Here is a 20667-nt window from a genome sequence, read left to right as displayed (position 1 = left end):
CAACAAAAGGGTATAATAATAAACTTAAAAAAATAGTTCGTATTAAATTTGAGGAGCGAGTTTAGTCAATGATCCGAACTGCTAAATCCTCATAATCCAAGATAATGTTCTTCAAATCCAAGTCATTCAGGAACGAATTAGAACTCTAATCACTTCTTCCTTAATTGACTGTCAGCATACGTTTCAATTGCTTATTATAACTACCACTTACCTCCCTAGGGAAACTTTCGGATCAATAAACAGCCCACAACCACATTGATTGATTCTATAGCAAACATGTTTAGATTAACCACTTAACAATATAATAGTTGCGCTTACCTACACGCAGCAACGAAATGCCATTCTTCAAAATATGAACACCGGGCGCTAGCACCTCAGCCGGATTCTTCGCCTTGTTCAGATTAACCGTGAAGCCACCGGCACCGATGATCCTCACCGCATCCTCTGTCAAAACAAAAACAAAACGCTTCAGATTACCATCCCCCAACATCATCATCAATCACCACCCTACTTACTTTCGGTCGGAAAACACTTGGCCCGCATGGCGACGTGCAACACGGTCAGACCCGGTTCCGGCAGAATCTCCACCACCGGTGCTCCTCCGAACGTCTGCCGGATATCCTTCACCTCCAGCTCCCCCAGTGCCTCAACATTCCCGCTATACAACGCACTGGTAATATCCTCTGCCTTCTTCAGCCCAGCCTTCCCATGCACCAGCAATGTTAACTCCTGTGCCAGCCGCTTCTGCGCTTCCCACAGCTCCGGCATTCGCTGATGTTTCGCCATCACACTTCGAATCTCATCCAGCGGCAAGAAAGTCAACAACTTCAGCAGCTTCTCCACCTCCGCGTCCGGAGTCCTCACGAAAAACTGATACAACGCATACGGCGAGGTTTTATCGCCGGACAACCACACCGCATTCCCCGCCGACTTGCCAAACTTGTCCCCTTCCTCGTTCGTTATCAGCGGCAGCGTTATCCCGTAGACGTCCTTTCGCTCAACCCTGGAGATCAACTCGTGCCCGGACATGATGTTCCCCATTTGATCACTTCCACCGAGCTGAAACCGGCAAGTGTGCTCCTTCAGCAAATGCAACCAATCGTACGCCTGGAAGATCTGGTAGGTAAACTCCGTAAAACTCATCCCACCCTCACTCTGCAGCCGACTTTGCACCGACGCCCGCGAAAGCATCGATCCCATCCGAAAATGCCTTCCAACGCTGGAAATGAACTGCACAAAGTTCAACTCCCGATACCAGTCGGCGTTGTTCACTACCGTCACCGGTCTGAGCGCACCGCTGTGGCCACGCTTCTCCCACAGAAATTGCTGGTGATTTTCGAAAATTTGACCAATTTGCGAACCTATGCAGGCGAGATTGTGCTTCACCATATCCAACAGCATGGCTTGCCGTTCGGTGTTCCGCCCGCTGGGATCACCGATCTGTCCGGTGGCACCCCCTAGCAAGGCAATCGGCTGATGTCCGGCCCGTTGAGCGTGCAGCAGACCGATGATGACGAGCAGATTTCCAACGTGTAGACTGTCCGCCGTCGGATCGAACCCGGCGTAGATGGTCTGCGGGGAGGAACCCAGCATGCTGCGGGCTTTGTCGCTGTGGAAATCCGAAGGCAATCGTTAGTAGTGGAAGGCAGAAATCTGCGAATGTTCATTAGGGGTTTTACTGCATGGCCAAATCGCGGTTCGAGATGTTTGGGTTAGAGTTAATGGTCTTGATGACATTATTCCGCAGTTGACGGGTGACAGTACCCGCCCGACACTTGCTTTGAGGCTTGTCGAAATGATTCACCTTTCCATATAATATTAATAAATTTAATAATGAAGAGTTGGATCAAAGGAGCAGTTGATTTCTGTAGTTAAGAACTTGTTTACCCGTTATCAATAACTGAAAACTTTATGTAGTATTAAACCAGACTTCCTACGGAACACACTTCTTTCTCTAGAGGTTATGGGCCCAGTTACGTCGGACCTCTGAAGTTGAAGCTAATTGATTTGAAGAATCCAGAAGTTCGTTACGGAATTACGGAGAAGACGGGAGTGAAGATGTCAAGCTTGAGCTTGAGCTTGAGCTTGAGCTTGAGCTTGAGCTTGATTGACCGCCCACGGTTGCTACTCTGTTACTGCCAGATCAGCTGTAATTACACAGAGAACCAATAGACGATGCTTGGGACTAGCAATCATCCTCAATATGTAAAAACTGGTGATCTTAAATTAGGCAACACCAGCGCCGGCCGCGCTTGAACACAGGTCAAGAAAGGCACGGGAAGGATTGTGTTGACATGACGCTCGCTTTGATGGAAGCCGAGAACACCTCTGCACTTCCACGAGGAATCACTGGGATGTTGGATAAGAGGGTTGGGTTTGCAGCAGGGTTCGTTTTGATAAACGATAAGCTGAATTGATGTCCTAACGATCATATAACGCGAAGGAGCTTGGGACTAAACCCGCGGTCTTCTGCTCAGTAAGCAAAAACGTTTGCCACTAGGCAAACGAGCACCTTTTTAATCACCGAGTTGATGTTATTACCATGTAGTCATATTAACAAATAAAACGATTGACGAATCTTGAATGTGGATGGGCCTGAGATTAGACTCATGATGTTCTGCTCAGTAAGCAAAAACGGTTGCTCTAAAGCCACCGAGCCCCTCATATCACATAATACCGTTGCTCAAATTTGTGTATACATTCAAACCCGGAACCAACGACAACAACGAGTTTCGCAAAATACACGATACACAAGCGATTTTACCATAAATCTCTTTGATATGTAAGGACCTGGGACCGCGTTTTTCTGCTCAGTAAGCAGGCCACTATAACCGACGATCTTTCAAATTCGAAAACTAAAAACTACGAAAAAGTACTTAGGCCTTCATTAAGTTCCACTTTCACGCGACGTTCAATGACAGCGTCCTATCCAGGATTACATCTGAAAAATCAAAAATCTGGCCAACGCAGACCCTAAACCTAAACCTGTTCTAATCCACCTGAAATGACTAACGAATGGAAGACTTTGACTACCCAGCCATGCAATAGTCTCATTCCGTGCCTTATGGCAACTTGATGATTCTATTGCGCTCATCTTTTGGCACCACCCAGGGGAGTCGGGAGTGAAGATGTCAAGCGCGGCGAAAGTAGGAATAGTCCAGTTTGCTGGTGAAGGATACGACGTGTGGAGGTTCCGGGTCGAAACGCAGTTGTCGGCTCACGGCGTGAAGGAAATGATCACGAAGGATGTACCAGCTGACGAAGCGCAGAGGAAAGCTTTTCAAGAAAAAGACGAAAAGGCGAAGGCTTTTCTAGTTGCGTACATCGCGGATTCTCATCTGGAGTACGTGAGTGACAAGAACACTGCGAAGGAAATGTGGAACTCCCTGGCAAGCACGTTCGCGAAGAAGGGTTTTGCAGCGCAAACATACATTCGGAGGGCTACTGTCACGGAGTTAGATGCCGTAAGTCAACTGTTCATTTCTCTGCCATCGACGTACGATGTTGTCACCACGGCTATGGAAAACCTGGGAGATGATCAGTTGAAGTTGGACACTGTGAAGGCGCGTTTGCTGGCCGAAGAGCAGAAACGAATGGGAAGAGGAGACAATTCATGTGCCAATGGTGTCTCGGATGGATAAGGATCAGCGTTTGCAGCGAAGTCGGAAAGAAGCAAGGAAAAGTCCAGGTTTCAAGGAAAATGCTTTGTGTGTGGTGAACAAGGGCACAAGAAGGTTGCATGTCCAAAGTTCAAAAAGCGGTATGATCGAGCTCAAGTAGCAACTGTTCCCGTAGACAGAGAAGTGGCGTTGATGATTTCATGGCCATGGCCAATGATGAGCGGTATTTTCACGAGTTCGACAGACCGCTGGTAATTGAAAGTGCCAAGCAAGGTGAGAAACTTATTGCTACTAAAGAAGGCACAGTGAAAGCGAAGACGTTCATGGGTGAGAACAGTCTGACATTGTCCTTGGGAAACGTCTTATTTGTGAAGAACCTCAAGTTCAATTTGCTGTCATTGTCGCGGTTGCTGAAAGCAGGAGTCCAAGTGGAATTCCAGCCGGATCGAGCAGTGTTGTCGAAAAACGGTGAAACAATAGCTGTGGCGGAACTACGCGGGAATCTATTCTACCTGACGATGCAGCGTTATGCATCAGATTCGGCCATCCATCACCGAAAGGTGATGGTGATGAGTTGCAGCTATGGCACAAACGGTTTGGTCACTTAAGCTTCAAGAATGTACGACGCCTGAAGCAGAGCGAAATGGTAGATGGAATCGGGGAAATTAAAAATGAAGGTGGATTTTGCGAGTCCTGTGCAGAGAGTCGACCGAGCACAACAAGACCATCGGAGCGTGTTCATACGGATGTTTGCGGCCAGATAACCAAGTGTTTGATTTCTTCAAAGTATACGAGGCCATGGCAACGGCATAGTTCGGGAACAAGATCGCAAACTTGAGGTGTGACCTGGGAAGAGAATACTTTTCGAATGATCAGCTTGCGTACTATATGAAACAAGGAATTCAAGTTGAATCAACCGTTGGTTATACACCACAGCATAACGGAGTAGCAGAGAGGTTCAACCGGACCATGAGGACTATGCTAGCTGAATCCGGAGCACCGAAATCTATGTGGAGCGAAGCAGTATTGAATGCAGTGTACACAACAAACCGAAGTCCAACTGAAGCGTTGAAACAAAACTGTACTCCGGCTGAATGTTGGCACGGTGAGAAACTGAGAGTGTTCGGATGCCAGTCATTTGCATGGGTTGCGAAACAAAAGAGGAGCAAGTTGGACCCAACCGGTTTGCGCAGTGTGATGCTGGGCTACGCACCGACCGGTTATTGTCTGTGGAATCCAAAAACGAGGAAAATGTTCGTGGCACGAGATGTGAAATTCGACGAGACAAGTTTTCCGTTCAAGACACCAGAGAAATCGCTGGAGGAAGAAGTAGCTTCGAAGATGGTGATTCCTGAAGTTATTCCAGCCGTTGAAGAGATCAATACAGATGACGGGCAGCCAACGAATGAATTTGAAGATGACCATCAAGAGCTGTCCGAAGATGAGTTTGAACATGTTGACGAAGTTGCTGACAACACTAATGAAGAAGGCGCATCGGCGCTCCCACAACACTCGAAGAATGGGAACAACTGTGAGAAGTGTGTTCCGAGGTCTAGTGGTCGGGAGCGCAGGACCCCAGGTTGGTTAGCTGATTTTATTGCCCCCTATAAAGCCCTTTCTGCTGCTGATGAATCCCAACAGGTTCCGACATGTTACGATGAGGTTGACGGTCATCCACACGAGACGGAATGGAGGCAAGCAATAGCTGACGAGCTAAGGTCTTTGAAGAAAAACCAAACCTGGACGATGATGAGGTTGCAGTGAAGCCCGTGCCGAGTAAATGGGTGTTCACGTTGAAGACCGATGCTGACGGGAATCCTGTGTGCTACAAGGCCCGCCTGGTTGCCAAAGGGTACATGCAGCGGAAGCACGTGGACTATGAAGAGACGTTTGCTCCAGTGGCAAAGCTTTCAACTATACGGACGATTCTGGCGATTGCGACGAACCGAAACCTGAAGATCCATCAAATGGACGTAACAACGGCGTTCCTAAACGGTGTTCTCCAGGAAAAAGTGTGCATGCGTGTTCCAGAGGGGGTAAGCAGTCAACCGAATGAAGCATGCTTGTTGAAGAAATCGCTATACGGTCTCAAGCAATCACCTCGCTGTTGAAACGGTTGCTTTAATGAAGTTCTGGTGAGCATGGGATTTCGTCGTTCCCGACACGACTGCTGCATACGCATGTGCGTGGACAAGGAAATCAAATCGCCTACATCGTTATCTATGTGGACGATTTGCTCGTGGTTGCGGGCGATCTGCGCATTATTGAGGAGATTAAAGATCGAGTGAAACGAGAATTTGAAATGACGGATTTGAACGAACTACATCACTTTTTGGGCATTGAAGTGTTCTTCTCAAAGAATAAAGAAAGTTTGAGTGCTTCTAACTATACGTTTATTCAGGTTGACATCTACACTTCGAATGACTAATTTTTCCATCTCGGTCGCAGCTGTAGGTTGCTGCGATTACTTGAATGGAACATCGTGATTACTTGGATGGAACATCTTCCCTCTTAATTCATCCAGTACTCCTCGAATCTAGCTGGTAAACGAGTCTGCCGGCGTTCCCTTGTTGCTGGCGGAACTGGTACTGGATCTTGCTGTGGTGGATTGTCTGCCTCACTATCATCCGAAAAATTCTCCGCCTCATCACTTCCAAGCTCTTCATCAACTGGACCAAGTTCGTCGGGCACTGCAGCATGGTACGTCTAGGCCAAAACCGTCGAAGAATACCGATAACAGACTAGGACCTTGGCTTGGACTAGGATCTGGACCAGATTCGACCGCACGTTGCTTTGGTTGATTGGCATGAGAACGGATGAGCCGCTGATTATCCTCCAGGAAAACGATGTAGTTGACTTTTCCGACACGCTCGATTACTGTGGCAGCCTGTCATTTCCAGGAATTTGGTTGATGGACTTGAGCATATACAGCATCACCCTGAACGAACTGCCTCGAAATCGCTCCATGCTTCTTGTTGAAACGCTTGTTTTGCTCATCTGCTTTCGGTTGTGCTGCTGATGTACGGTTGTGTTGCGGTGGTAGCATTGACGAAACTGTGCGGACCGGTCGTCCGAACATTATTTCTGCAGGAGACTTTTCACCTAGGTCAGCCGTTGGTGTTGACCTGTAAACTTGCAAAAACGTCTGCAATGCTTCCTCCAGTGTGTCTCCTCCCGATCGAATCTTCCGAAGAGTGCGCTTCAAGGTGTCCACGAACCGTTTTGCTAACCCATTTGATTGAGGATGGAATGGTGCTGTGCGGACGTGGTGAATGCCTTGATTCTCACAGAAATTCTTGAACTCGTAGCTGGTGAACTGGGACGATGGTTTCTGGCACGCCAAATGTTGCGAACGTTTGAGTAAGTAGCTTGATTGTTGTTCTTGTCGTTGTGGTTTTAGTTGCGTATACTTCGGGCCATTTGGTGTACGGGTCGACAACTACCAGGAAAAATACGCCGTCCACAGGTCCTGCGTAGTCAATATGGATGCGTGACCACGGCTTATCAGGGATGGGCCACGATTCAAGCGTTGTTTTGACTGGTGCTTTTCCAGCAGTGCATTGTACATTGCCGGACGAAATTCTCGATGTCGTTGTCGATTCCGGGCCAGTAAACGAAACTGCGTGCAATAGACTTCATTCGTACCATGCCGGGATGTCCGCGATGAAACTGCTTCAGGATTTGCCTTCTGAACTTGCTCGGAACGACTACCCTGTCGTGGAACAGTATACAGCCATCGACGTTGGTGAGAGACTCCCGCCTGTTGAAGTAGACTCGAATCTCTGGATCTTCGACTGATCGTGCATCGTTTGGCCAACCCTCACGAATGAACTGCAGCACCGCTTGTAGTGATTCATCTTTTGATGTCTGCGAACGAAACTGGTACCTGCTCGATAGTGTTTTGAATAATGCTCACCATGTCTTTTTCTAGGGATATCGCTGCCATAACGTACTTCTCTTCTTGTTGCTTAGAACGGTCGATGAGTCTTGACGGCATATCGGCGCATATGAAGTCGTTGGTAGGCATGTGCCGAATGTCGAAGTCGTAGTTGAGAAGCATCAATGCCCATCGTTGAAGTCGATTTGGGTGTGCAAAGGAATGCCCTTCGTCGATCCAAAGATTGATAACAGCGGTTTGTGATCCGTGAGCAGAGTGAATCTGCGCCCAAGGAGGTACTTGTGAAACTTCGTTACCGCATATGTTAGTGCAAGTGCTTCTTTTTCCGGCTGCCCGTAACCTTTCTCCGCTGGAGTGAGGGATCTTGATGCGTGCTGGATTGCCTTCAGATGTCCATTCGAAAATTCATGGAAGATGACTGCACCGATGCCCGTGCTGGAGGTGTCCGCTGCTACGATGATTGGTAACTTCGGGTCGTAATGCGTCAGCAATATATCGGACTGCAGGACTTGCTTGAATTGCTCAAAAGACCGTTGGCAATCGGAATTCCACTGCCACTTCGAATCCTTCTTGAGTAATTGGTCGAGGATGACGAAGTTCATGGATGTTGCGCACGAATCTGCTGTAGAAATTAATGGCTCCCAGAAACGATCGCACTTCAGAAGCATTGGTGGGTGCCGGAATAGAGGCGATGGCTTGAAGCTTCTCTGGATCCGGACGGATGCCGTTTCGATCAACGATATGCCCCAAATATCTGATTTCGGTTTGGAAGAAATGGCACTTTTCCAGCTTGACATGGAACCCATTTTCCCCTAGACGTTGTAGTAGCTTGTCTAGTGACGCCTTGTGTTCCTCCCAGGTTCTTCCGAAGATGATAGCGTCGTCGAGAAACGACCGAACACCAGGAATGTCGGCTATCATGCTGTCAACCAGTCTTTGGAATGTTCCAGGCGCTGACTTCACCCCTGTAGCGAGCCGGTTGAATTGGAAGAGGCCTCGATTCGTGTTTATGGTGAGGAGCTTCTTCAATTCTTCATCTACTTCCACTTGCAGGTATGCATCGGAAAGGTCGCTGATGCTGTATATGGTGCTTTCGTTGAGCTGTGCGAAGATCTCCTCCGGGGTAGGTAGAGCATAGTGGTTTGCTTCAAGCGCTTCATTGAGTCCCGTGGAGTAGTTCGCACAGATGGGGACTTTACCATTCGGCTTGCGTACTGCTACAATCGGAGCGGCCCAATCTGAGAAATCGATCGGCGTGATGATTCCCAGAGACGGAAGACGTGTTAATTCTGCATCCACCAGCGGAATCGTGTTGAACGGAACTGGTAGCTTCGAACAGAAAACTGGTTTGGCGTTAGGTTTGAGGAATAACTTTACCTTGGTTTTCTTGCAATGGCCCAGCGAGTCGTCGAAAACCGCCGGATGCTCGGCTTGCAGCTGTACTCTAGCTTTGGCGAAACATGGTCTGGATACAGCAGAAACTTGATTGCAGAGAGTATTGAACGGAACCGACCACAGGTTGAACATGTCGATCCAATCAATACCCATTACGTTGAGATCTGGTGATGACGTTACGAAACACTGACCACGCTTGACCATGTCATTGAGGACTGCTTCACAATGGAATTCTCCGATGAGAGCGAAACTAAGTTGCAACTTCAAAAGACCACTGAAGGATGTCCGTATCGAGAACTGGTTGGCAGTATTATGTTCCTGATGCTGGGCTCAAGACCAGACCTGTGCTACGTTGTGGACTATCTGGCAAGATTCCAAGATGTTGCAGGAGAGGAACACTGGAAGCATGCCAAACGAGTACTGCGTTATCTTCAAGCGACAAAAGACCTAAGGCTGATCTTTAAGAGGAACCCGCAAGAACGACCGGTTGCTGTGTTAGTTGATGCTGACTATGCAAGCGACGAGGAGGATCGTAAGCGTGTTTCTGGATTCCTGATTAAGGTATTTGGATGTACTGTCGTGTGGTCGTCCAAGAAACAGCGCACGGTAGCAATGTCATCCACAGAAGCTGAGTACATCGCATTGAGCTCATCTGTTAGCGAAACGATTTGTGTGAATCAAACTTGCATCCTGTACCAATCTACGAGGACAACCAAGGCGCTATAGCTATGGCAGAGAAGGAGGAGACGAAACGTGTCAAGCATATAGATGTCAAGTCTCATTTTATTCGAGAAGCGCTTGCAGACGGAAAGGTGAAACTTGTATAAGTACCAACCCAGAAGCAAGAAGCGGACATTCTTACAAAGTCACTTCCAGCCCCGGCTTTAACACTTTTGAGAACGAAGATAGGATTGGAGACCATCAACTGAGAGGGGGCGAAGAGTTGGATCGAAGGAGCAGTTGATTTCTGTAGTTAAGAACTTGTTTACCCGTTATCAATAACTGAATACGAATTTCTTTTGCTCAGGAGAGAGTTTTCCAGTCTATTCTATACCAGGATTCCCGAGGAGAGATTTGATTAAAATTTAGAGATTTTGGCGCGGGTACTCAAAAGCTAAATGATTTGAGCTGAGGGACCGGCGCGTTCATGTTGTGAACCTCTGATCTATACAGAACCTCTGACCATACAGCACACCAGAAATCTGGCATCCCTGAACTCGATACTCACATTGCCTCGGCCGGAAAAACATCCTGAAAGAAGCCACGATCCTGAAGCTTCAGAATGTTACCCTCCGTATAGCACCGCTTCACCTGCTGCAGCACGGTCGATCGTTTCGCCAGGCAAAGCCCAAACCTCCTTAGAATCATCGTACTTTCACTATCTTCTGCGGAAAAACTATTCCAATCACCCGCACACTCGTTGCTCCATTCGGTTACTCAACTGCGATTGTTTTGACAGCGATTTGTTTACAGTCCGATCCCTGCGGGAAAAGAACGACAACCAATCATCATCGCTGGTGCGATGCACCACGAGAAACGTCAATTTCAGCACTATGCACTCAGTAACTGCAGTTTTGTTTTGATTCGGTTCAGTCCGCCTGGCGGGGGAGAAAATTGTTTTTTGTTTTCCCTCAAGCGTTTTTCCAGGAAAATCCGCTGCGTTCGTTTTAATTGGGTGTTTTCTAGTGTTTCATTAGATTTAGCAATAAAAGTTGTGAAAAAAATTCGCGACAGCAGTGCAAAAAGTGCTGACACCATTTCGACCGGAAATGAATAGTACTGGCAATAATTAACTTCAATCAAAAACTTGCGTCAGCACAATGTGGAAACTTTGCAACATCAGCCGTAACCAGTACTTCCTGGTGGGATTGCTGATCGGATTCCTGTACAGCTACTACATGCCGCAGGATTTGACGGAGATCGTCACAGAATGCCCGGAGGCAACGGAGAAAGAGCATCTCCTCGGTGAGGAAGCCAAGTATGGGAGTGAATTCGAACCGCAGCTGAATTTGGAACAGAAACCGATGATCGCCAAGAAGCAGGTGAAGAACATCGTGCGACCAAGATACTACTACACGGAGCTGGGGATCCGCGAGAAACTGTTCGTCGGAGTGATGACCACCCAGGAAAACATCGACTCGCTGGCAACGGCTATCAACAAGACTTCGGCGCACTTGGTGAATAAGATTAAGTTCTTCATCAACGCCGACAATGTGAAGACGAACTTCAAACTGAAGAACATTGTCGGATTCACGGATACGCGGGAGAATCTGCGGCCGTTCCATGTCCTCAAGTACATAGCTGATAACTATCTGGATGATTACGATTACTTCCTGCTGGTAACGGACACTGGCTACATCAATGCGAGGCTTCTGAAGGAACGTCTGTCGCACATCAGCATTAGTTTCGACATCTACATGGGCACCGCCCACGGGGCAACCCTGCACGAAGACGAAGACAAACCCGCCGACGCACAGTACTGCGACCTACACGCCGGTATCGTCCTGAGCAGCAGCGTCATCCGCAAGATCCGAGCCAATCTCGATTGGTGCGTCCGAAGTGCCGTTTCCAATCAGCACAATCTAAACATTGGCCGTTGCGTCAAGTACTCCAGCAAAATCGACAGCTGCCAGCCTTCCTGGCAGGGAATCAACGTCACCAGTTACAAACTTAATAGCTACAAAATTTACCGGGACCTACACCTGATCAAACACGAGGACACATTCAACAAGGCATCCGTCGTCTATCCGATCACCACGGCGGACGATTTTTATCTGCTGCATGCCTACTTCTCTCGTGTCCACCTGGAGGAGATCAATCAGCACAAGAAACGAATCCATCAGCAAGCTTCCACCATCTCGAATGGGACCCTTCCGAATGACATCCTGGAAGTCCGGTGGCCTTTGGGTGTCCCGAAACCCAATCCACCGGAGTCGCGCCACGACGTCGTCCCCTGGACGCATCTCAATTTGACGCACTCGTTCATGTGGAACGCGGAGGTGAACGTCCGGCCGCTGTCCACGGTCGACGCCGAAGATATGCAGAACATTCTGAACAAAACCGTCCTGGAAGCGTACCGCACGAGCTCGGATCTCGAGTATCGCAGTTTGCACTCGGCGTACCGGAAGTTTGATGCCGTACGGGGCATGGACTACCGGATGCATTTGCACTTTTACGACCGCAAGCGGAAGGAGTACCTGCTGAAGTCGTTCGAGGTGGTCAAACCGATCGGGTTGATCGAGATCGTACCGTCGCCGTACGTGACGGAAAGTACCCGGATAGCGATTCTGCTGCCCACGTTCGAGCACCAGGTGCGGGAAGCGTTGCAGTTTGTGCAGAACTACGAGCGCGTTTGCATGGACAATCAGGACAATACGTTTCTGATGCTGGTGAGTTGTAGTTTGGCTTTGTTTTGACTTTTGAATTGCTCATTGATACTTTTGGTTGGAAACTTAATTAACTGCAATCCAGTTCTATGAATGTACGCCGAATAGATTCACTGGATTTGGCCCTGAACCAATCGTGCGACAACCACTATTCGGGTTTTCTGTTCTGAAGATTCATTCTCTGTTCCGCAATCTAGCGCCAATCACCGACGGACATCGATTGCGTAATCGTTAAGGATCATTTTTTTCAATGCTGAAACAGTTAAACTTGTCATTCCAGATCTTGATACCTGTTTTAGGCCATAAAGCTTCTTCTTCAAACGGCATACTAATCCTTCTCCTACTTCGTAGCCCTCCGGTTGCGACATATAGATTTCTGCTGCAAGATCTCCATTGAGGAAAGCCGATAGAACATCCATTTGATGGATATGCATTCGTTTTTTATTCGGCACAGCTAATAAGGATCTCAGTGTGTCTAATCTGTCTACACCCATTTGCAAGACACTTCGTTCAGTCCCACGGGAAGCTTCACTAGTTCCCATGTGCTATTTAGTTTCAGAGCATCCATATCCGCCTGGATGGCTACCATTCATCTTGGTCAGTCATCCCTCTTCTTCAGCTCTGCTACAGTACTCGGCAAGTTGTCATACAGGAGGCTTCCTGTTCCGGGTCCCAGTTGTTAGTTCACCACTGGACTCAGCCCGAGTTGCTTCGTCACTGTCCTTCTCGCGTGTGGTGTCATACTTGCTATCGACATCTTCTGCTTCGGAGCCATCTTTAACATCCGACTCGTTATGATCGCTCTGCAGCTCTTCCTGGGAACTCTCATTCATAATCGATTCACTCGATACACGAATCATCGTTGTTATAGATTGCTCCTTCTTGCTTGATTCCACTTTGGCGTTCTCGTCGATGATAACGTCACGAACTGTGGCGATCCGTCGTTCTTTGGCATTCCATACACGATACCCGTTCGCTCCGTAGCCCACGAGAATTCCCTTCCAGCTTTTCTATGGGCCGGAGATCCGAAAACTTTCAACTTCGAAACATCTCCGCTGGTGTCACCTCATGCCCAATCGCACAAGCAGGGCTCCTGTTTGCTAGAAACGTCGCCGTTTCAATCGCTTCTCCCCCATGATGTCTTGCTTATGCCGGAGTCGAACAACATCTAACGGGCCTTCTCCACGAGTGTTCGATTCATCCGTTCGCTCACTCCGTTTTGTTCGGAGGATTAAGGAACTGTGAACTTTATTTGGATTCCCTGCTGCTGGCAAAACGAACGCATCTGTTTGCCAACATACTCCCCACCGTTTTCCGAACGCAGGCAAGAAATCTTGGATCCAAACTTGGCAGTTGCTTGCGTCTCGTAGTCGTTAAAGTAGCTGGTTCACAATTCGCCAGCTGTTTCTCACCCTGCACCTTTTCCATGCCGTCGACCAGCCCTCCTCTCAACAGGCCGAAACGTCGAGGCCAGAGTTCATTGGCCTTATTTATTTGACCAGAAAATAATAGGGAATCGCACATACCTTTTGGGGTGCAGAAGTTGAGTTCATATAACTTATCTCGCCGAGTTCCAGTGGCCACCACCACCACCAAATCTCGCAGAGTCTCGACAAGGCCACCTGCATTCCAGCAGACTCCACCTTGCTGATGGAGAACAGGTTGGTCCTTGCCTCGGGGATGTGCACTCAAACGTCTACAATTTGCGATGCAGTCGTCTGAGATTTCCGTTGAAGTCATCTGGATGCTCTTACGTCAGAAACGTCGAAAACTCCTTTGAAATTTTTGATGAAATCGTCTGGATCCTCATCCATAAGAAGCGTCAGGAACTCCGTCGAAATCGTCTGAAATCTTCGTTGAAATCGTCCGGAACCTTCTCCGCCCGAAATGTCAGGAAACTTCGATGAAATCGTCTGATATTTGCGATGCAATCGTCTGGAATTTCCGTCGAAATGGTCTGGATTCTCGTCCGTCGCACTCCATCGCAATCGTCTGAAATCTTCGTTAAAATCGTCCGCAATCTCCTCCGCCAGAAACGTCAGGAAACTTCGTTGATTGAGTATGAAATCGTCTGGAACCTCCTCATCCTCATCTTAAGAAAACGTCAGGAACTCCGTCGAAATCTTCTGAAATCTTCGTTGAAATCGTCCGAAACCTCCTCTGTCGGAAGCGTCGGGAAACTCCGTTGCAATCGTCTGGAATCTCCGTCGAAATCGTCTGAATTCTCATCCGTAGGAAACGTCAGGAACTCCGTCGAATCGTCTGAAATCTTCGTTGAAATCGTGCGGAACCTCCTCCGTCGGAAGCGTCGAGAAACTCCGTTGCAATCGTCTGAATTCTCATCCGTAAGAAACGTCAGGAACTCCGTCGAAATCGTCTGAATCTTCATCTTAAGAAAACGTTAAACACTCCGTCGAAATCTTCTGGAATCTCCGTCGAAATCGTCTGAATCCTCATCTTAAGAAAACGTTAGAAACTCCATCGAAATCGTCTGAAATCTCCATCGAAATCGTCTGAAATCTTCGTTGAAATCGTGCGGAACCTCCTCCGTCGGAAGCGTCGGGAAACTCCGTTGCAATCGTCTGAATCCTCATCTTAAGAAAACGTTAGAAACTCCGTCTAAATCGTCTGAATCCTCATCTTAAGAAAACGTTAGAAACTCCGTCGAAATCGTCTGAAATCTTCGGTGAAATCGTGCGGAACCTCCTCTGAATTCGTCTGAATTCTCATCCGTAGGAAACGTCAGAAACTCCGTCGAAATCGTCTGAATCCTCATCCGTAGAAAACGTTAGAAACTCCGTCTAAATCGTCTGGAAACTCCATCGAAATCGTCTGAAATCGTGCGGAACCCGCTCCGTCGGAAGCGTCGGGAAACTCCGTTGCAATCGTCTGAATTCTCATCCGTAGGAAACGTTAGAAACTCCGTCGAAATCGTCTGAATCCTCATCTTAAGAAAACGTTAGAAACTTCGTCGAAATCGTCTGAAATCTTCGGTGAAATCGTGCGGAACCTCCTCTGAATTCGTCTGAATTCTCATCCGTAGGAAACGTCAGAAACTCCGTCGAAATCGTCTGAATCCTCATCCGTAGAAAACGTTAGAAACTCCGTCTAAATCGTCTGGAAACTCCATCGAAATCGTCTGAAATCGTGCGGAACCTGCTCCGTCGGAAGCGTCGGGAAACTCCATTGCAATCGTCTGAATTCTCATCCGTAGGAAACGTCAGGAACTCCGTTGAAATCGTCTAAATCCTCATCTTAAGAAAACGTTAGAAACTCCGTCGAAATCGTCTGGAATCTCCATCTAAATCGTCTGAAATCTTCGTTGAAATCGTGCGGAACCTCCTCCGTTGGAAGCGTCTGAATTCTCATCCGTAGGAAACGTTAGAAACTCCGTCGAAATCTTCTGAAATCTTCGTTGAAATCGTCCGAAACCTCCTCTGTCGGAAGCGTCGGGAAACTCCGTTGCAATCGTCTGGAATCTCCGTCGAAATCGTCTGAATTCTCATCCGTAGGAAACGTCAGGAACTCCGTCGAATCGTCTGAAATCTTCGTTGAAATCGTGCGGAACCTCCTCCGTCGGAAGCGTCGAGAAACTCCGTTGCAATCGTCTGAATTCTCATCCGTAAGAAACGTCAGGAACTCCGTCGAAATCGTCTGAATCTTCATCTTAAGAAAACGTTAAACACTCCGTCGAAATCTTCTGGAATCTCCGTTGAAATCGTCTGAATCCTCATCTTAAGAAAACGTTAGAAACTCCATCGAAATCGTCTGAAATCTCCATCGAAATCGTCTGAAATCTTCGTTGAAATCGTGCGGAACCTCCTCCGTCGGAAGCGTCGGGAAACTCCGTTGCAATCGTCTGGAATCTCCGTCGAAATCGTCTGAATTCTCATCCGTAGGAAACGTCAGGAACTCCGTCGAATCGTCTGAAATCTTCGTTGAAATCGTGCGGAACCTCCTCCGTCGGAAGCGTCGAGAAACTCCGTTGCAATCGTCTGAATTCTCATCCGTAGGAAACGTTAGAAACTCCGTCGAAATCGTCTGAATCCTCATCTTAAGAAAACGTTAGAAACTTCGTCGAAATCGTCTGAAATCTTCGGTGAAATCGTGCGGAACCTCCTCTGAATTCGTCTGAATTCTCATCCGTAGGAAACGTCAGAAACTCCGTCGAAATCGTCTGAATCCTCATCCGTAGAAAACGTTAGAAACTCCGTCTAAATCGTCTGGAAACTCCATCGAAATCGTCTGAAATCGTGCGGAACCTGCTCCGTCGGAAGCGTCGGGAAACTCCATTGCAATCGTCTGAATTCTCATCCGTAGGAAACGTCAGGAACTCCGTTGAAATCGTCTAAATCCTCATCTTAAGAAAACGTTAGAAACTCCGTCGAAATCGTCTGGAATCTCCATCTAAATCGTCTGAAATCTTCGTTGAAATCGTGCGGAACCTCCTCCGTTGGAAGCGTCTGAATTCTCATCCGTAGGAAACGTTAGAAACTCCGTCGAAATCTTCTGAAATCTTCGTTGAAATCGTCCGAAACCTCCTCTGTCGGAAGCGTCGGGAAACTCCGTTGCAATCGTCTGGAATCTCCGTCGAAATCGTCTGAATTCTCATCCGTAGGAAACGTCAGGAACTCCGTCGAATCGTCTGAAATCTTCGTTGAAATCGTGCGGAACCTCCTCCGTCGGAAGCGTCGAGAAACTCCGTTGCAATCGTCTGAATTCTCATCCGTAAGAAACGTCAGGAACTCCGTCGAAATCGTCTGAATCTTCATCTTAAGAAAACGTTAAACACTCCGTCGAAATCTTCTGGAATCTCCGTTGAAATCGTCTGAATCCTCATCTTAAGAAAACGTTAGAAACTCCATCGAAATCGTCTGAAATCTCCATCGAAATCGTCTGAAATCTTCGTTGAAATCGTGCGGAACCTCCTCCGTCGGAAGCGTCGGGAAACTCCGTTGCAATCGTCTGAATCCTCATCTTAAGAAAACGTTAGAAACTCCGTCTAAATCGTCTGAATCCTCATCTTAAGAAAACGTTAGAAACTCCGTCGAAATCGTCTGAAATCTTCGGTGAAATCGTGCGGAACCTCCTCTGAATTCGTCTGAATTCTCATCCGTAGGAAACGTCAGAAACTCCGTCGAAATCGTCTGAATCCTCATCCGTAGAAAACGTTAGAAACTCCGTCTAAATCGTCTGGAAACTCCATCGAAATCGTCTGAAATCGTGCGGAACCCGCTCCGTCGGAAGCGTCGGGAAACTCCGTTGCAATCGTCTGAATTCTCATCCGTAGGAAACGTTAGAAACTCCGTCGAAATCGTCTGAATCCTCATCTTAAGAAAACGTTAGAAACTTCGTCGAAATCGTCTGAAATCTTCGGTGAAATCGTGCGGAACCTCCTCTGAATTCGTCTGAATTCTCATCCGTAGGAAACGTCAGAAACTCCGTCGAAATCGTCTGAATCCTCATCCGTAGAAAACGTTAGAAACTCCGTCTAAATCGTCTGGAAACTCCATCGAAATCGTCTGAAATCGTGCGGAACCTGCTCCGTCGGAAGCGTCGGGAAACTCCATTGCAATCGTCTGAATTCTCATCCGTAGGAAACGTCAGGAACTCCGTTGAAATCGTCTAAATCCTCATCTTAAGAAAACGTTAGAAACTCCGTCGAAATCGTCTGGAATCTCCATCTAAATCGTCTGAAATCTTCGTTGAAATCGTGCGGAACCTCCTCCGTTGGAAGCGTCTGAATTCTCATCCGTAGGAAACGTTAGAAACTCCATCGAAATCGTCTGAAATCTTTGTTGAAATCGTTCGGAACCTCCTCCGTTGGAAACGTCAGGTCCGGTGAACTCATCTGAAATTTGCGATGCAATCGCCTGTAATCTGCGTAGAAATCGTCTGGCTCCTCATCCTAATCCCATTTTTCCGAAAATACTCATAGAACCATGCTTCAGAGTCTCTGTCTATGCTGCCAGTTTATTCCCGAAATCCCCCTGATTCCCTTGAAATTCTACTCACAATCACCTTGAAATCAATCCTAAGATTTCAATTTGCCTCTCAACTCTTCTTCAGATTTGTTTTATTAGAATCGCTGTCGCTTGAAATGATCCGTTAGAAATTCTGACGTAGGTACTTCAATGCATTCTATTCTTAAATAAAAAGCTAAGGTTCTCCTGGAATTCTCTGCGAATTCCAGGAGAATGGGGTTTCCGACTAAAAATCACGTCATTAAAGTATTCGAAAAATGTTCTTCCACTCGCAGATCTTCTACTACCGGACGGACACCCCCAGCAAAGGCGACGACGATGTCTTCCTGCCGCTGAAGAACCTCGCCCTAGGCCTCACGGAAAAGCACAAACAAGACGGTTCCCGGATCGCGTGGGTCTCGATCCGCCTTCCGCCGGAGCTGAGCGCCCCGTTCAACCTAAACCATCTGTACTCCACGTCCCTGAACGGGCCCAATCAACTGCTCAGCTTTGCCGCCACCGATCTGGCCCTGCGCAAGATCGGCCTGGACAGTCTGGTGATGGTCTGCTCCAATGCGGCCACCTTCCGGTCGGATTTCCTCAACCGTGTGCGGATGAATACCATTGCCGGCTTTCAGGTGTTCAGCCCGATCGGCTTCACCATGTACCCCTGCCGGTGGACGAAGCTGTGCAAGGAATGCGACGGATGCGACGTCGGTCAGAGCAGCGGCTATTTCGATCGGGCCAACTATGACGTGGTGTCGTTCTACAGTCGGGACTACGTCGAGTCGAGGAAGCTGCTGGAACAGCAACTGCCCATCGTGCGGAGCGATCGGGATATCGTCAATTTGGTCAACTATACACAGGAAGACGGGATCCAGAATGTGGCGGAACTGTTCGTGCGAGCGAACACCAAGATTCACGTGCTCAGGGGTATCGAGCCGAATCTGAGATTGGGACGAGCGATGGAGAACTTCCTGGCGACGGATCCCGAGGGCGAGCAACTGGTAACGTTGAAATGCGAGGAAACAAACGAGAAACTGTGCGTGCGGATCGCTTCCAAGAAGCAGATTGGAGACGTTCTGGTGCAATACGGAAACAGTCAGGAGAACGAGGTCAAGAAGTAGGGCACCGTCTGCCGCTGCTGGAAAACTAGTGACAATACAGGTATGCAGGTAGCATTTTTAGTCGAATAGTAATTGATTCTTAGACAAGTAAAAACTCTTGCCAAATAACTATTTGTAAGGTGTCTGTCTGCCAAGTTAGGTCTTCTTAGGATTAAGTTAAGTCGGTATTTACTCATCTCCCCGTCGGGAAGATATTGTTTGTGTGTAGGATTTTAACGTCAATAAAAGTGCCTTTTTCACCTAAGAACTCGACTCGGACAATTCTTTCCGTTCCATTCCAGAAAGCACCCCTGCTAATTTAAATGCATTTGGATATAATTCCACTAAAAATCACATAAAAATATAATGACTAAAAAAACCGAAAATCCTTCCCCCCTCCAGACCGAGAGCGAAAGTCAACTAAAAGTAAAAACATACCAATCAAAGCATGAAACGCATTCGGTTTCATTTGTTGTAATACCCACGGCTTTGGTGGTGCTGCTGCTGCCGCTGCTGTCGGAGCTCTTTCCGTGTTTCTCTAATCAACTGTTTGGTGGTGTTCTCATCGGCATCGTCCCATCCCGCCCGCGGTCCATCATCGTTCCAATCGGTCAAACCGTCCTCCACTGGAATGTCGATCTGGGCCGTTAGGCGACTGAATTGCGCTCCGCCATCCCCCGGCCCGTCCTCCGCAATGCAAACCATCTGCTGGGAGAATGTCTTCGGTGCCATGTCCTGGAAGAAATCCATCTGCTCCTCCGGAGGGGGCTCCTTGGGCGGAGGGGGAGCAACCAGCTGCTCCCGGTAGCGCTCGATATGCTCCTCGACCGTCGACGGTGAATCGTCCCACGAATTCCAGTCTTTTTCAACAACGTTCTGAAAGAACACAAACAATAAACACCCAGACAAGAATGTATGACAAACGCCAACGGGACTCACCTTATATCTAGACGCCGCCGAATCACGGACCACGTCAACGGAACTGAGCATCGCATCGCCACCGCCGCCACTCTCACTGGTAGAGGCTTTCCTTCGGCGGGAACAGCAACACAGGATCCGCTTGAGCAGGGCCGCCACGGTCACCAACAAGTGCCGCAGCCGGGTCATCACCAGATTGGTGATCATATCACTCACCCCCCTATCAGTAATTATTACACTCACTAAACACTATGCATACGCGCGGTATTAAGTTAAAAAGAACGATTAGGAAATTATCCAAAGTTACAAATGTAGCAGTCCATATGTGAGGCAGGAATGCTGGGAGAAAATCGAATAAAATCAGCGGAGGATTTCGGAATC

At 47.9% G+C, this 20667-nt stretch overlaps 3 protein-coding genes across 3 annotated transcripts; 1 reads left to right on the top strand and 2 right to left on the bottom strand.

The window, feature by feature from the left end:
* Positions 1–259: 259 nt before the first annotated feature.
* TyrRS-m (Tyrosine--tRNA ligase, mitochondrial) lies at positions 260–10323 on the bottom strand. Its single transcript, XM_065236386.1, has 3 exons — positions 10142–10323; positions 516–1609; positions 260–444 (listed from the first exon to the last, which is right to left on the bottom strand). Exons 1-3 carry the CDS (start codon positions 10279–10281, stop codon positions 281–283), a joined length of 1398 nt encoding a protein of 465 aa, XP_065092458.1. The 5' UTR covers positions 10282–10323; the 3' UTR covers positions 260–280.
* Positions 10324–10503: 180 nt separating this feature from the next.
* On the top strand, positions 10504–19641 carry Chpf (Chondroitin polymerizing factor). Its single transcript, XM_065236376.1, has 2 exons — positions 10504–12302; positions 18559–19641. Exons 1-2 carry the CDS (start codon positions 10734–10736, stop codon positions 19387–19389), a joined length of 2400 nt encoding a protein of 799 aa, XP_065092448.1. The 5' UTR covers positions 10504–10733; the 3' UTR covers positions 19390–19641.
* A 171-nt stretch (positions 19642–19812) lies between these two features.
* Positions 19813–20667, bottom strand: LOC135713293 (uncharacterized). The gene is made up of 2 exons (XM_065236377.1): positions 20308–20667; positions 19813–20244 (listed from the first exon to the last, which is right to left on the bottom strand). The coding sequence occupies exons 1-2, from the start codon at positions 20491–20493 to the stop codon at positions 19834–19836; spliced, it is 597 nt and encodes a 198-aa protein (XP_065092449.1). The 5' UTR covers positions 20494–20667; the 3' UTR covers positions 19813–19833.

The sequence above is a fragment of the Ochlerotatus camptorhynchus genome, unplaced genomic scaffold (genome assembly GCF_037179485.1).
Source record: "Ochlerotatus camptorhynchus isolate MF236.1 unplaced genomic scaffold, CSIRO-AGI_Acam_v1.1 ptg000550l, whole genome shotgun sequence".
In the NCBI taxonomy this organism is placed as follows: domain Eukaryota; kingdom Metazoa; phylum Arthropoda; class Insecta; order Diptera; family Culicidae; genus Ochlerotatus; species Ochlerotatus camptorhynchus.
This window is presented reverse-complemented; position numbering and strand designations above follow the sequence as displayed.

What these genes read in the sequence shown, in the direction of transcription:
- TyrRS-m (XM_065236386.1), bottom strand. Translation starts at nt 10,281, where the DNA reads ATGATTCTAAGGAGGTTTGGGCTTTGCCTGGCGAAACGATCGACCGTG. An exon ending in GTTTTTCCGGCCGAGGCAAT is followed by an intron (nt 1,610 to 10,141) that starts GTGAGTATCGAG and finishes GGATTTCCACAG; the next exon opens with CGACAAAGCCCGCAGCATGC. An exon ending in CAAGTGTTTTCCGACCGAAA is followed by an intron (nt 445 to 515) that starts GTAAGTAGGGTG and finishes TTGTTTTGACAG; the next exon opens with AGGATGCGGTGAGGATCATC.
- Chpf (XM_065236376.1), top strand. Translation starts at nt 10,734, where the DNA reads ATGTGGAAACTTTGCAACATCAGCCGTAACCAGTACTTCCTGGTGGGA. An exon ending in ACAATACGTTTCTGATGCTG is followed by an intron (nt 12,303 to 18,558) that starts GTGAGTTGTAGT and finishes TTCCACTCGCAG; the next exon opens with ATCTTCTACTACCGGACGGA.
- LOC135713293 (XM_065236377.1), bottom strand. Translation starts at nt 20,493, where the DNA reads ATGATCACCAATCTGGTGATGACCCGGCTGCGGCACTTGTTGGTGACC. An exon ending in CGGCGGCGTCTAGATATAAG is followed by an intron (nt 20,245 to 20,307) that starts GTGAGTCCCGTT and finishes GTGTTCTTTCAG; the next exon opens with AACGTTGTTGAAAAAGACTG.